Source organism: Opisthocomus hoazin, chromosome 14 (assembly GCF_030867145.1).
Source record: "Opisthocomus hoazin isolate bOpiHoa1 chromosome 14, bOpiHoa1.hap1, whole genome shotgun sequence".
NCBI classification, from domain to species: Eukaryota; Metazoa; Chordata; class Aves; order Opisthocomiformes; family Opisthocomidae; genus Opisthocomus; species Opisthocomus hoazin.
This window is the reverse complement of record NC_134427.1, coordinates 22,576,383-22,592,734: the sequence shown is the minus strand read 5'-3', so window position 1 is coordinate 22,592,734 and position 16,352 is coordinate 22,576,383. Positions and strand designations below refer to the sequence as shown.

The 16,352-nt window shown below is 47.1% G+C and overlaps 1 protein-coding gene and 1 long non-coding RNA gene across 2 annotated transcripts in view; one reads left to right on the top strand and one right to left on the bottom strand.

Annotated features, from left to right (window-relative positions):
* Positions 1–16,352, top strand: part of LOC142363083 (uncharacterized) — a 54,104-nt gene that overhangs the window by 24,152 nt on the left and 13,600 nt on the right. Inside the window, exons 4-7 of the long non-coding RNA XR_012765470.1 lie at positions 9,855–9,911; positions 10,077–10,184; positions 11,255–11,381; positions 11,468–11,543. This is a non-coding gene — a long non-coding RNA (uncharacterized LOC142363083). The remainder of the gene's footprint in view (positions 1–9,854; positions 9,912–10,076; positions 10,185–11,254; positions 11,382–11,467; positions 11,544–16,352) is intronic.
* On the bottom strand, positions 7,017–8,558 carry LOC104338515 (protein shisa-1). Its single transcript, XM_009944564.2, has 2 exons — positions 8,288–8,558; positions 7,017–7,501 (listed from the first exon to the last, which is right to left on the bottom strand). The coding sequence occupies exons 1-2, from the start codon at positions 8,556–8,558 to the stop codon at positions 7,017–7,019; spliced, it is 756 nt and encodes a 251-aa protein (XP_009942866.2).

Sequence of the window (16,352 nt, the reverse complement as noted above, 5' to 3'; positions counted from 1 at the left end):
TAGTTTTTTTAATGAGTAGGCCAAAAGCATATGCAAAGAGCCTCTCAGTCTTCTGGTGGAAGTGTGTGTGTAGTTTTTACATAATAGCCAGCTCAAGATCCTTACTGAAATATGAATATTGAAATTCAGAAGGTGAGGGAACAGAAAGAAAAAAAAACAACCTCCAAATGGTGAGCCTGATTGCTAGAAAGCCCTGATCAGTTAGAGAAGGGCTCCGCTACCCAGTACAACAGTCTGTCATCTGGTGTCCCGAGGAATCAAGACATATGTGTTGTTTACTAGTGAAGTCCCCATTCCTAATCTTCCCCAGGACCTTCTGAATCCATTGATCAAACCATGAATACGTGATACAGGAGCTGAAACTGCAAAGATCTGAAGTGCCTACAAGTTTCGTGAAAACAGGTAGGCGGGTGGAAGAGACAAACCCTCTTGATCTTCCCCTAGAGCGGTGGTTTATAGGGCTCACCCGGTAGGACCCACGACAGGACAGCAAGCTGTAATGAGTAGCCAAGCCTTAGGAAAGCTTCACTCGTCTTTCACCTTATTAGACATCAGAGCATATAAACAGGAGGCAACTCCCGAGGAAGCCAATCTGCCCTAGTTTCTCCTGCTGACAGAACTACTTAGCAGTGGCTTTGTTATACGGAGAGAAGAACCATTCTGTTTTTCACACTCACACAACCATAGGCTTGCATCCTTAATGGCTTGCCAGGAGAAGCAAAACAAAAAAAGAATTAAAATAAGATCCCTGTTAGAAAGGGGATAACGTATGTGGCCCTTGTGACCATTTTAACGAGCAGGACCCAGACAGGCTTTTGTGAAGGGGGTCCTCTGACATTAAACGCGGTGCAGCAAAATCCCGAGTGTGCAGCTTACGCTGCAGGCTGGCTGCATCACTTTCTCCAGACCTCAAAATGCGTGTGGATCAATTATCCTTTTGACTAAAGAGCCCAGAGAAATTAAGAAATTTAGCTGCAATCCATGAAAGTAATGAAGGGACATACATCTCTTTTTCTGTCTGCTTTATGCCAGACTTTTTCTGGCGTTTCTATGTTATTCAAAATCATGATGCTATTTGAGTGTCCTAGCAAGCAATTCTATTTTATAATTACGGAGATTTAGTAAGAAAATATCCTGTGCAGCTGTTCTAGAGTTTGATTTGTTCTTAGAAGTAATTTTAGTGGTATACAGTGTGTGTTTGTCAGTACAACCTCATGAATACTAGAAGACTTTATCAGTTCAAGGTAGCAGTATGCCTGTGTCTGTAAAATGCTGCTGGAACTGATGTTGCCTGAGCATCTATGGGCCAGGACCTGGTCTTGTACAGTGCCAGCTATGGGGAGGTCCTGGATCCAGGATCAGCTTTCCCAGGCTCTGACAGAGTAAACATGAATAAACTGTGAAGATGTAAAGGCTTTTTAGCAGGGCCTGTTGCGATAGGACAAGGGGTAATGGTTTTAAACAGAGAGAGGGTAGATTTACACTGGATAGAAGGGAGAAATTTTTTACGCTGAGGGTGGTGAGGCACTGGCCCAGGTTGCCCAGAGAGGTGGTCGATGCCCCGTCCCTGGAAACATTCAAGGTTAGGCTGGACAGGGCTCTGAGCAACCTGATCCAGTTGAAGATGTCTCTGCTTATGGCAGAGGGTTGGACTAGATGACCTTTAAAGGTCCCTTCCAACCCAAACCATTCTGTGAATCTAGGGACAGGATGCTGAACTGAAGGATCCAAAGTGCCCACCAAACTCATTGTCACCTTATTCCTCCCAAATTTTGCCTGGCAAACTTAGAAAAGGACCAGCAAAACATACCATATTTTAATTTGTGCATGCAGAAGTCTCATACGAAGACATGTCATTCGTTCACTTGTAAAACCAATAGTCTCAATGCTTTGAACAAGAAGGGCTGAAGCAATCGGCAGTTGGAACAGGAGATAACCACAAACACCAGTGAGCTGGGCTGCGATCCTTGCCATAAACCAGGATCAGGGAGCAGGTATTCATCTCCAGCACGGCAGACCTCTGCTGGGCCCCCGTCAGTCTGTTCCTGTTTCTGATAGACAGGAGGTGGCAGTCCCGTTGTACGAGAACTACATGGAAATCTTTTGTCAGTAAAATAGTGACTGTGGAGGGCTTAAGAGGTAAAAAAATATTCCAACAAAATCCATGTGCAGAGCAACATGGAAGCATGCAGGGCAGCATCAGTTATATAGGCAAGCAGGCCGCTATGCGCAGCTTCACGCCGTGTTTCCTAGGGAAGGAAAAACATTTCCAGTTTCATTCTGCGTCTGCACCCAGGACTGCCAGGCTGCTTCTGTGTTTCTGCCTAAGCAGGGACCGCCTGATTTCTCAGTGACAGGGATGAGGTTTGGAAGTCGGCGATGGGGCTGCTGTGCTAGCCATCGCGCGTCAAAGGGAAGGAAGCAAGCTGGCAGGCTTCGTGCAGGCTGGAACATCCCACAGTCCTCCTGCTCGAGAGAGCTTTTTTAATTTAAAAACAATCAAAGTGTGCTGGAAAGAGTGCTCATTTACAGATATGTATTGCATCTCGGAGGCCCTGGAGGGAGGGGCGATCACATAAGGATGTGACTTTTTGCTAGGCAGGCATAGATTTACTGGAAACAAGAAACTGCAGCCTTCTCCCCTCCCGGGTTTGTGAGGTTTGGTGCAGCAGCACATCTGTGTGGACACACACATCCAGCCAGGACTGTCGCCGTTCCGCCACGCCCCAGGTCGATGCGTTGGAAACATCCCGTCTCGTTTTGCCTGGTGAACCTCCTTCGCCCTCACGCATCTGTACCGAGGCAGCGAGAGTCCGGCAGGCACTTCCCGGTGTTTGGGGCTTTGCTTAGGCTCTGTCCTTTCTACTGTATTCCGATCTAATACACCATAAGGCGGTGGTGTAAAGAAATCAAAACAGCTTCAAAGCCGTAGAAATATATACCGTTTTCCACTACAACTTTGCACTTGCATTGTAACTACCTTCGCTTTCTTGTGGAAAGCACCTAAGGAAATGGTGTAACTTCCAGATGAGGAATGCTTCCTCTTGCTCTGAGATCCCACAGAGATCTGGAGGTCTGATGGGCTTTTGCGTTCTGATAATTTTTGATCCGTTTGCCAGAGTACCTGGTAGCGAAGAATAGCAAATCACTGTAGCTCTGCTTGAAGGATGGAGGGGGTTCTTGTTGCAGTTCAGAGTTGAATTGACTTGATTGGAATGAACCGTTTGTGAAACCCTTGGCGTAAACACGAAAAAAACATACAGCATCCATAACAGTGAACTCTGGTTTTACATTTAAAAACTGCAGCTATGCTGAATAAAAGCAAATCTGACACTCAATGCAAGGCAAGGCAAATATCGATCATTGTTCTCAGCCAAAGAAATTCATTATACCGTTAATACCAATAGTGGACTCAGCTCAGTTATGGAGCCGGGGTTGCTGGCATCCCCTCACAGTTCTGCCTGGAAGGGTAAAGAGTGAAGGAGGTGAAAGACCCAGAACAACTTCTCTGTACCTTAGTTTTCCCCAAGGGAAAACTGGAGATACGTACCTGTTCAGAAAGGGGGGTTTCTTTTTATTTGTTACTTTAAAAACCATAGCTTTATAGCACAAGAAGTAAAAGCTCGTTAAGTTGCTTGGGTTTTATTTTCTAGTAGCACAGAGTGGATTGATCAGCGCTGTATGTATTGTTTCAGTGCCAAAAAAGGAATAAAACAGGAATGTTGTGGAGACATGGTTATATGCAACATAGAATCCTGCGCTGCTTTAAACTGGTTTGGTTAAATCTGTCCAAAAAATCTGGGCAAAAATACATTTTTGTTTATCTCAGATCAGTTAGCTGAACAAAATTAAAACCATTGTTCAAACAGCAGGCAAGGCTGTAAGAAACCACTTGGACACCATTCCGCAAGCCTTGTACCAAGGTTTTGAGCGCTGAAGCTGTCCTCTTCGCCTTTTCAATTCCTGGCTTTTATGAAGTTTTTTCTTCCTAAATCCAGAAAGAATACACCAGGAACAATTCAGACCACCTGTGTCATCCCCGAGGATTAAGGAGCAAAGAGCGTAAATGATTTCTTAAGGAGAAGTGGAGGGGACAGGGATGGGGGCATCATCAGGCAAACAAAGCCCAGCGCCCAGCACGGTAGGTGGTAAGTAGGCTATTAGTCTCTGCTAAGTACTGCCGCTTCAGCTTGAGCCAGGAAAAGCAGTTTAGGGGAGAAAAAAGGGATTTAGCATGAACACATCCCATCTATCTAAAGATGTGCTAAACGCAGTAGCAAAGCCCCTCAAATTAGTAAAGGGATAAAATTTACATAAAACAATACTCTGCGCTTTTTCCTTAGTCCCCACAAGAGTTGATCTCAGATGCTAATTGAGACCAAGGTAACCCCAGTTTACAGTGGTGCTTGGTGGAAGATGTGAAGCAAATGGGTCTTTGAAAAAGGTCTCTCCAGCCCTTGGGAGTGCAACAGATTGGGTACTTCTTGTTTTCTCTTGCAGTTTTGAAAAGAAATATTGAACTCTTGAAATATTTGACCTGGCTCTGTTGCCGCAAACGTTAGTTTTAACTATGTAGAAAATACTGTCCTAGAGATCCAGAAAATCCGGTTGTTCCCAGTCCTGGCTTTGCCAGTGAGCCTCTGCTCAGTTAAGCCCCTTTGCCTTTGGTGTATTGGGGGTTTTTATCGCAGTTTTTCAGTTGTAGAATGCACAGAGGACGGTGGGGGGAGGAAGGTGTGCTGACTCCAAACACCCTGCTCATCCTCGCCAGAGAGCAATTAGGGCAGCCTTCACAAAACCATTTAGCTTTTCTGCTTCTCGCTTCTGATCAACCGTATTCCTTTTAGTTCTTTAGGGCGACAGCTGAACCTCTTAACCCTTTTCTGTTTTATGGTATCAGGAAGGCTATTTCTATATATTTCTCGGATTTCTTATTAAATTTAAAACCTTATCCTGAAGCTGCCTGCTGGAGAGCTTTCCATTTCTGGTGGGGTTGACGGGGTGTCTGTGCGCTGCAGTGTACGGACTCTCGGGTCCCATACTCCTTTACCCTGCTAGTTCAGAAATTCTATAGTAGAGAATAATCGTGTTTTAGTAAAGGAGCTGATGAACCCACCTGTTCTCCATTTCTAATGCCCGAGTCTGCTAAGCATAAAATAGATCTTCCTAACAGCATAAGTGTGACACGAGTTGCTCTGTATTTCCCAGAACAAAGAGCATCAGGAAGGATTTTGTTAATTTGTCTCTGAACTGACACGAGTTTTTGTCATGATCTACTAGCAAAACTGGACATTTAGCCGGATAAACTACTCCATTCAGCTACAGATTTTCCTAAGCCAAATGCAAACAATAATTACTTTATAGAAAAACCATTTTCTAAGTGCTTTCAGCAATACAAGTTTAAAACCTGACTTCAAAAACCATCATTCCAGCTGCAGACCTGTGTGTTGGCATAGATATCGGTGGTAAATCCCAGTGACCTTTCACTGACTGTAACAAGAACAAGGCCTTTAAGTTCAAGCTGCTATATTTCTGGAAGCCTTAACTTACTATTTTTCAGTACTAAAGTAAGTGTACAAGACGAGTCTCAGTATTTTGGGGAAGCTTTTATTTTTAGGGTGTTCTGTTTTCATGCTTATATTCTTACTCCAGTTTTTGGAGGAACTGACCAAGTAAACACAAGCCAGATCCCTGGGTCAGCTGAGTTTTGTGAAATTTCTGATTCCACCCAGGAAAGACTCAGGAAGTTCCCCAAGTCTATCACCTTGCCCCTACACACTAGGGGCCCTCGGCTACGTGTGTACTTAGGGTAAGCATCACTGTAGGACATACTGCTCAGCAGAATGAAGATGTAACGTTCTGAAGTAAAAATATACATAGTGTAAGGTCATACATGTGCTTACAAAGTATATTAGTCCCAGTGACTTGAAAGAGAAATCTCCAAGCATCTTGACCTTACCGGTTTTCTGTTTGGTAAGGCAGTACTAACACGGGAAAGGCTTTAGCATTTACTTAGAAGATTTTTGAGCCTTGGCCCCTGCTCCTACTGGCAACACCTGGGGAGTCCTTTTAACAGGCCTGCACAGTGTAATCACTCGGGTTTCTGTGCTGGGGAGAGGTGTTAAAACACTCCAGCAGCGAGCAGTGCATCTTCTGATCAGTGTCCTGCTGCGAAGGGGATGGCTGCAGCCAGGCAGCATGCATCTTAACAAGGAGTCAAAGTAGGCAAGAAAACCGATTGGAGTCTTATTTTGTTCTTACCTTACCCTGTAATTCTTCATCCATGTGAAGTGTCCAGTTATGTAAAGAAAGAAAAAAGACCACTAAGCCAATCAGACGAGAGGAAGCAACACGTGTGTTGCTTTGTTACCTTTCCCTAGGATCTGTACTAAAGCTCCATTTTACTGAAATGAGGGCTAGAAGTTGCTCCTTCAGCAGCACCACTTAACTGATAGTTCATCAGGAGCAGGTGAGTCACAGGCAGTATTTTACCATCTTGCATCAGGTTACTGGTAGAAGTGTGTAGGCTAAGCACAGCATCCCTGTGCTTTACAGGCTGTCAAGTGTCCACAATTAATAACTCCACTAAGGCACCTCCCTGTGCTAAATTGCTGAGAAATGACATGGCTACAGGAATTGAAACCAAGTCCTCTGACCCTAGAGCGTGGTAAGGCAGCTTGAAAGGACCAGGGAGAGGTGAAACGCATTTCTGTGTTCTACAGATGTACAGGCCTGAGAATCTTGCCTTATTCAATAGCGTTAAAATAATACAAGTTAAGAACCCAAGAACCTAAGTTGTAGTTGGAACCAGATGATCTTTAAGGTCCCTTCCAACCCTTATCATTCTATGATTCTGAAAGAAGTTCTAAAAAGTCATCTTCAGAGCTGTAAAAAGCCAAAATTGATGTGCTTCCTAACAGGGTCAAACATTTGAAAGTCCTCATTTCAATCCCAAAGAACTTTTTATGGTAGTGAAGTAGCATCCCGTTCAGGCTGTGTGGTGAAGTGTCACCTTCTCAGACGCGAGCTCCCGAGTACATCATGTGGTCCCCCTGTGTTACCCCGAGAGGGGGTGCGTTCGCACTGCGTCCATACATTGTTCTTTTAGGGAAAGACGCTGGAGCCATTATTGCGGTGTGATCAGTTGGTGGTCTGTGGTTAGCACGCGAAGGCTGCAAGAGTTGCCCACTGGTAGGTGGGGGACTTAAGAACCGAGCGTCTTCGGCCAACCCCGTAGTCGGAAGGAATGGAGCTAGAGTCACGCAGATGTTGCTGGTCTGAGGAGCACTACTCAGTGAGCTTCTGGTGGCAGAACTGGAACTGGAGAGGCGAGAAGGCAGATCGGGTTCTAGCAGCCAGGTCTGGCCAGGTGCAAGTCCGCTTTGCTGCCCCTCATCCTGGGAGTTTAAGCATTTGCAGCAGCAGATTCCAACACAGGCGCCGCCAACAACAAACGCCACAAATACGGACCCAACGAGAAGGAACGGCAGGTACACGGGCACTGAAAATGGAAGAGTGACATTAGCCAACCTTTCATTCATGGGTTACTCTAGGTTATGTTCTATGCTTCATTCCTTGAGGCATGCATGCACCAAGGAGCAAGCCAGAGTAGTTTTAACTCTTCTCTTGCTGCAGCAAGAATATTCGAAACTGGCAATTGCTATGGCGGGCTCCTTTGGAAAAGCCTGAAGTACAGAGGGTCGGACCAGTCAGTGCTGTAGCATCTGCCATCAGTACCCACGCGCGAGCTGTTCCCCTACTCAGCGTCACAGCTACTGCTCACTTGTGCACGATCAAGTAGAAATTCAAACTTGTAGCTGAGTTGTACAGTTAGTGTCTAAACTGCTGTCGCGTTGCCTGTGGAATCTGGGTTTGAGGGCTACGAGCATTTCTGCAAGCCAGAACTGAAGTCAGAGGTGTCCACGTGCATGAAGAGAGCATTTAGCAACACCCATGTTCCACCAGGGATCTAACCAGATTACTTTGTTAGTAGCTGAGAGGCCTTTCTAAGAGTAGGGCTGACAGAAGAGTCTTCCGAGCGACGCCCCGGGTTATTCCCTGCTCCCAGGGAAGGGAATGGCGTGGCTCTGGCCCGCGCAGCCGCAGTAAGCGCTGTGCCAGGGCTCCGCTCCGTGCTGCTGCCGTGGTCCCAGCCTGGAGCCCTGAAGGGTGGAGAACCAGAGGCAGGGTCTGCCTGGTCCCACCACAGCAGGTTTCCCCAGGGGCTGCAGAGAAGAAACCGCGTCCGATACGCCCCGGCCATCTGCCAGAGGCTGGGGAGGCTTACCTGGGGCAGGAGGCCCGGGGCTGGGCTGCGGGCGGTCGCCGGGACAGCGGCCCTGGTCCAGGCGGGCCTGGCGGGCCGCGCAGCAGTAGCGCAGGCGGCAGGTCCCGCAGCACAGCGTGGCCCCGGGGCCATCGGAGCGCTCGGGGCACTGGAAGCCGCGGTGCCAGCGCTGCGGGCCGCCCGCCCAGCCGTGGCAGAACTCCCCGGCCTGCCCGGGGCCGCAGCGCAGGGCCAACAGCAGCACCAGGGCCCAGCGAGCCCCCCTCGCCATGCCGCTTCCAGCCGCTTCGCCCTTGCTGCCCTTTTTTCCCCCTCTCCCTTCTTTTTTTGAGGGCCAGGCACAGCACCCCAGGCAGCGGCAGAGCTCCTGCTGCCCACCGGGGCACTGCCTAAGCTCCTGTGGCAGGAGGTTTTATCTCTCGGCCTGTGACCTGCCTCTAATCCCCTCTCTTTACAGCAGCAAAGAAGGACCCACTGATTGAAAACCATTTGCAGCTACTGCAGCTCCGCCTTCCTCATTTCTCTCCATGTTCCTGCAGGGAGCAGGCACTGGGTCCCGCTGGAGATGGCACATCTCCCGCTCGTGGTCAGGTGTTTCCGCCAGCACGGCACGGTTAGCGAGGCTAAGGAGCGCGGGATGCCGAAAGCCCAGGGCAGCCAAAGCTGGTACCAAAGCTTCGTTCCTGCAGCACCTTGTCAGTAGCTGAAGTGTCAGAGGTGGGAGCTGGGGACTGAGCTGAGGACAGCACACGGATGACAAGTGAGAAATAAAATTTCCAGAGCAGAAAGAAAATACAGGGATAACCATTGGGCTCTGAAGTGTAATCGGTGCAAACTGGTAACAAGGTAATTTTTACCTTATTTAACATGGATAATCAACTACATCAATACAAAGAAGACGACTAGTCTGAAAATGTGGGAAAAATAATTTTGAAAGCTCTAGGTTGGTCTAATTTCTTTCTCCGGGGTTGAACACCTAGAGGCTGAAAATTTTCAAGGGTCTTTAGAAGTGCAATCCGTGAATTATAAAGCATGTTTCAGGGGACAAAATGCCTATTTTAAGATCTCAAAACTTTCCTGTACACAGGAGAAACCTGCAGTGTAACAAAGATCCCGTAGCAGGACAGGAGTGGTTCGTCTTTGAACTAAAAATAAAGCCAGACCATTTGTGGTCTTTCTTAGTCCCTTACAGATCTGATGACTTGCTATATTAGCAGAATCCATGTCTGAAGCATCCTTAGCCTGTGCTTGACTGCAGTGAGGAAGAAAATTGTTGCTAACTGAGCCCTTTGGAAAGCAGGGAGTTGGGGGAACATCTTTTGGACCAATATCCTGATAATTTGTAGCACTATTTGCAGCTTGCTTGAAGACTCCAAAACGTGTTCCTGGGTGTACACAAAAGCTGGTCCCCACACAATTTTTTATGAGTGTTGCCATTGATTGTAGAGGGCAGCTGTCTGAGGATGAAAACTTGTAGAAACATTTGCACAAAATTATCTCCCTTCTGATGGTTTTTTGTTTTAATATTAGATAACAGCTTGCACATTTATGTTTTACTGTTTCATAGGTTCACTTGAGTCATACTTCAACCTGCCAAAGACATCAGCACTCGTCACCTTTGCCGGTCAGTCACCATTCATGTATCATTTTTTAACTGCCTTTTTGGCAAACATGGTTAAAGAGATCCTTGGATTCAGAACTGTTAAATGAAATCTGTGCTTAGAACTAGAGACCTTTCCAAATGCTACTCAGCGCATTGAGATATGCGTTTTGCCCTGCTGCCTTTCAGCTCTGCAGATGTGAGGTTGGCTGACTGCATGAGACCTAATCCTATAAATCCGTGGGCGCAATCTAGAAAATACTGAGCAGCCCCAAACCCTTCAAAAGACAGCCAGAGGTGAGTGATGCGCTGTCTTGGTTTGGACTCTCAAAGCACTGAAGTGATACTTCAAGTCCAAAGCTATGTTTGCCTTAAGGCAAGCTGCAGTTTATTCGCGCGTTCAACCTCAGCACTATTAGGCTGGACTAAATACTAACTTTTATTATGTGTTGCTATGGGAAAAAGCAGCCTCAGATAGGCTTTAAGCATGTGCTTAGCACTTTGCAGAGTTCATCATAATAAAATGTACCTCAGTAAAGATGAGGGGATGCAATTATTTCCTCCCATCTTCCACATTAAGTGTCTACAGACACCTGCTAAGTGAGGTATTCAAATGCCAAGAAATGCTTAAAGCTGTTCACTGCACGGTATTGCTTTTCCCTGCAGAGGGTTACACTGCCTCGCTTAGCAGGGGTAAACCCTTGGAAGCTAAATGCAGGGTCCCTGTGCAGGGTCTGCCTGTGTGTCTGGGGGTGTCCCAGGGGCCATTTGTTTCCCGATTCAGAATCTCTCGTCTTCATTTCGGCAGGGGCTGTTCTGTGCTGTGATATCTGCTTAACCACTGCAGAAGCAGAGGAATGTAATTGTCTATAAAAATTGTATGTGCTTACAGAACTTGTGACCCACTTTGAATTTTGTCAGGATAAAAAGGGCTGCATGGATATATTGGGATGCTGGTTGTGGGCTACAAGGGTACATGATGAATAAGTTTCTATTCTAAATTCTTTGATGTTCAGTCACTCTCAGCTTTCTTACTCTTTTACCTGCTGGGGTGAAATTTTTCATGCTTGTTCTTTGCCAGCTTTGGGGAAGTTTTAAACTAAAACAATCCAGCCTGATTTGCATGAGAGGACAGTGATGATGGTTTCCCATTATTAACAACAACAAACAATCTTGTTACCTTTTTTCAGTATCCCTGCAGCCAAAACAGCCTGAGCTTTGAACTTACAAGTTACCATGGAAATAGCCCTTAGAGGGAAGTCTTTTTTTCCGTGTGAGGGTTGTTTCTCTTATGTGGGGAAAGGTACAGTCCCCCTCATGAATTTTCTGTGGGCAACAAGATGATTAAAAATTCCTGTTACTCTAAGTACAAAGCACAAACTGGAAACTTCGTGGCTGGCAGCTGCTTTGCCTTCCCTGCCGTACCAGTGTTCAGTATCAGCATTTTCCAGTCTGCTAGAATGTCGAGGATTGAACTCTGCCACCAGCTTTCAGGTATATTCTTGTCATTTCTTAATGCCAAGTGAACGTTCAATACAGAACAAGACACAAGGGACGAACTAATCCCTCTCTGCTAACAGGAGCCTGCGGTCCAGCGGTCAGATCCTGCAGGGTGCTGCTCAGTTCTCTCCCGATGCTGTGGGCGCTGCTCATCAGGTCAGTCGGCAGCGTGCTGGGTGCTGGCACCGGGCAGGATTGGCCCTCACTAAAATACGGGGAAACACGGGATGCACAACGAGAATGCCCTACAGGAACTTAGCTTTTTGCGTTTCGTGAGCGTGGCTCTTGAGTAAACGCTGCCTATGAGAAATTCTGCAGACATCCTATGATAGACAGCCAGGCACTCCAGATACTTCAGTTTTACCATGCTTGATGTGCATCATCAGTGCTGCCTGCCTCCCGCTGGTAGCTGCGAGGCTGGGGGCCCTCCGCAACTCGTTGCTCCTCTGAATGTTGGAACGCGCGAGGCTGCAGTGCGGATGGGTGGTGCTGGCCGGAGAGCCTCGGAGAATGGTGGCTTCCGCTTAACCGCTGACGTACAGCAACCTCCTTCTCCCTGATCTCCCTGCTGCCTTTATGCCCACTGACAGATTAACACAAGAGGGAAGGAGCCAGTGGAGTGGCGAATTGAGAGAGGCTCAAAGGTGAAGTCAGAGAGAATCGGACCTGTCTAAGCAAGGAAACAAGGAACGAGCGGGGAGGAGAGAGCAGGCCGGGAACCAGACTCGGGAGGCTGAATCGTGTGTGCATGAGGAGCCTGGTGAGGAAGACTGAGTCGAGACACACAGGGAGGGGAGTGCCACTCTGGGGACCTGAGGGACTGCTTGCGGTGCCAGAGACAGAACACTGCCTGGAGCATCATGGAGTTCAGTGTGAGCTAGAAAGCAACGGCTACCTGAGATGGCTGCTTTAAAGCTGTTCAGGGACTTCGGTACTTCTGCCTGCCTCTCGCTGTGCTGTCCATGCAGATGTAGTCCCCTGATGGGTGAGGAGTTTTGGGGAGGAGGGAGGCTGGGACTGGCAGAGTTGCATTAGGAGCCGAGACTCGGGAAGGGTTGGTGATTGTGGTTTAGAGGGAAGAGAGGGGGGACCGGCTGCCCGAGGCAGCTGGGGTGGAGTGGAGGAGCCCACTGCTTGGAGAGGAAGGCGTGCTAGGCACGTTGGCTGGGCGATTTCCGAGCCCAAACCATTGAGCCTCACGGAACTGAAAAGCAGTGCTGTCTCATACGGCTGAGCAGTCCTGTGCTCATGCCGCTGCTGAGGCCTGACGCTCTGCTCACACTGGTGTAGGGAGCTGCTCCGGGCACGCGGGCTGGTGTTAGCAAGGGAGAGGCCCACGGAGCAGTCGCTCGCTCTGGCTCTGTGTGCTGCAGGCAAGCAGCTCCCTACAGCGACCGCTTGCTAGCTGGGGGGTTGTCCTTTAGCAAGGGTCCCTTTATTAGTAATTGCGGTAGTATTGCTTTATTATGTTATAATTAGGGAAGTGAAGAATGCAGGAAAATAAAAGGCAGTAATTCAGGGTGGAGGCAGGAGGCCCACGTGCCACGGTGATGGGCAAGCACACATCTTTCTCTGCACATCGTTACTGGAGATTGATTAGTGACAGGGTGTCATCCCTGAACCAGGGGCATCCTGTGGATACTTCCTTAGCAAAATCCATGCTCTGCCATTGTTGTGAGGAAACTACAGGAGAAGCTAATAATTACTTGCGTGTTTAATGTAATGAAGAAAAGAAAGCTGCAGTACCAACTGTTTTCTGAAGATAGAGATTTAAACCTGGTGCCAGGTTTTCTTTTGTGACGTGGTACCAAGGTGTCCTTACATCACTGAGAAAATAGCTCTCTGTCATGTAGGCTTGCATGGCTTCATCTGTTCTTTAATGGTTTGGCCAGGTTTTGGGTGAAAACAGACTAGAGCATCCACAACATTAGAACCTGTAAAAGTGTACCCTGCCTCTGCAGAAGAAAACTAACAGACCTGTAAACTTATTAGTTTAAAAATGGACACAATCTCCTCATGTTTTAGAAACAATTACTGTCTGTTAGAAGCCCGTTGGTTGGATTTAGTGCTGTGTGCGCACGTGAGCAGTGTCCTGCTGCTGCGTGGCTTTACTTTCCCAACCCAGCGCAGACGGGAGCAATGCCGGAGCAGGCACTGCGGGGCGTTAGGAGGGGACGGTGCTGGCGGGAGTAGCCAGCTCTCCTTAGCACTGGAGAGCTCTCCAATTGACTTCATATTTTTCTTCTTCTTCTTTTTAGGCAGGTTAATTTTTTCTTTTTAAAGTGAGCTGCAAATTAACTGAGTTTCAATCTCAGAAATGTTCACAAAGCTTCCACAAGCAAAACAAGAAAGAAAGACAACAAACAGGTTAGCAGTCTGCTCTGGGAGGTGCATGAAAAAGAAGACACCTCTATCTTTGATCTATATGTACAGTTACAATAGCTGTGGTGTATACCTGATACTCAGAGTCCCACATGGTCCACGTGTAATGACTTGCATAGTCACAGAAATCTAAATGCAGCCTATATTTTTACATTCTCATTTTCTAGGTTGCTGCCTCCTTAAAAAGAAAACCAAGAGATATTAAAACCAGTCAGTAGTGTTCATCCTCCTCAGCAAAGAGAATGGGACAGAGGTGGCTCACATCAGTGGATTTAACGTCATTAGTCCTTTTTTGACTGAACCAGCAATTTCCAACAGACTTGAGTAAAAACCCAGCTCTGAAATTTTCCTTGAGTTAGACTTTAACAGCCCCTTCCCTCCTGATGATTTTCCTTCTCTCCTTCTCCCAACTACCCGTCTGATTTCCCCTTCCTGAAGAGCCAGCCTCATTTCTGCACCTTTCCACCACAAGTCTTCTGAGGGAGGAAATTAGGTGTTCGCGTGTTCCCTGCTGGGCTCTTCCCTCTGGATGTCAGCAACAGGCTGGACAGTCAGCGGCCCTCCTAACCGTGAAAGCCAAGCCAGCTATCGCAAGCAGTTGCTGGAAAAGAGAAAGGCAGAATTTATTGAGATGGTGATGTACTGAGGTGTGCGTTTTGAACGGTGCTTCAGCCTGAATGCTCTTGATTGCTCAGATACAATAGGCCTGATTTTGAAGAGGGGATGAGTCCTGGGAGCTTCCCTGGGAGTGAGCAGGAGCTGCTGGAGCTCGGTCCCTGTGAAGGTGAGGGTGAGCTCCGTCCCTGCGGAGATCCGGCCCAGGTGGTGCGGAACAATGCTGCAGATGGAACCTGAGAATCAAACACAGCAAGAGCTGAGCCAAGCTTCCATTGCCAGCTCAAATCACAAAGTGTTTGGAGTTCAAACAAGCCTGGATAATTTTTTTTTTCCGGTTAGTTAGTTGTAAGTTTTTCTTTCTTTTTTTGAGATGCAGCTGCTTCAGACTTTAAAGGATTAGAAGCCTGAAATGCTGGAAATCTCACAGGAGAACCTGCTATTAAAATCTCCAGCTCTGAATTGGATGAATATCTGACTCCTTGGGCTCTTACTATTTCCTTTTGAATTTTTCTGTAGTAGGCATTTTCTAGCCAAGTATAAAAGACTGCTATCAGAGGCTTGGCATTTATATCTGAACTGGAGTCAAGTCACCAAGAAGTATCATGACAGCTTGAATCATCCTTCATAAGCTTAACTGAAGGTCTTCGCAGGCATTTGGGTTCATCAGAGCATGGCCAGGAATAAGTCCTGACGGGGTGTCCGTTAGGCTGTGGAATAGCAATTGCATTTGTATTTCTCTGGGTGTATTACTTCACTGTCAGTCAAGGAAGCTGCGCGAGGTGCTGTATAAAATAATGCGGAATGAGTTTCTGCCCTAACTTGGTGATAGTCTTCATGTGAGGCGTTCTGACTGAGGAGACGTACAATGAAACCATGGGGCTGCCGATCAGCAGTGAGGTCAGCTCGCTTCTGAGCTCCAGCTGCCGATGTGTTGCGAGTCGAGCACAGCAGAGCGTGTCTGTGAGGAGGAGCGAGCTTTGCGAGTACTTAGTTACGAGGACCTTCATTCCAACAGGGCGTTGGAAAGTGCGGAAGGACCATAGGGGCTTCACGGAAGTTTTAACAAGCTGGAGGCTTTCTGTGCACTAGCAGGGTATTGGAATGAACATTTTCATAGCGATTGAGAGGTGGTAGAAAAGGTGAAGAGTAGTCTTGAAGATTTTGGAAACTGGTTGAGGAGAAGGCTGTGGAGGTGCTGAAAATAAAGAAAAGGGACATACTTGACAGGAAAGAGAATAAGGAGTCAGCAGGGAAGACTCAAAGAGAGGGGTAAGCAGACAGGATAGGGTTATATTTATCAAGGTGATAACCATAACAATATGTTGGAAGTCTGGCAGTGCTTCCCCTAAGAATACTTGAAACACTGAAAATAAAGACAAGAAAATTACTAGATAATTTCATGCAGGAACACATCCTTCCCAGTTATGTTAAGAAAAGAAGATGGGATAACATAGATGCCTTTCTAAAACGTTTTCCTTTTAAAATTTCTGCAGCAGCAAGGTGATGTAGTAACTGGGGGTCTGGGACACAATAGCTGTAGGTTCCAGATTTCAGCCAGTCCCAGAGAAAGGCAGACAGAGACGCAGAAACTATGCAAACCGGCAAAGAAGCAATCCTTTCAAAAACACCGCATCACCTAAGGGTGCTCAGAAGCCTGTTAAGGTGCATGATGGCTGACCTAGAACAGGTCAGTCCCACTGCTGTCCTTAGACTGTAGGCACTGTACTGGAGATTAAATTCAGTGGTGATTTAGATGTCCATTGCAAGACTCATTCTTCTGTTTCTTGGTACAAGTCTTCATAGTGCTTTTTGGTTACTGCTTGTTTCTTTCTTGAAATTACTTTGGTGTCTCCTGTGATTGTCTCTCTTGACACCTTCTTACATTCTGCAGACACAAGTTGTGATCTGTTTGGCAGTTCTGCAGTTGCTCTGACACTTGAGAGAAACCTTATATGCCATCAGTCA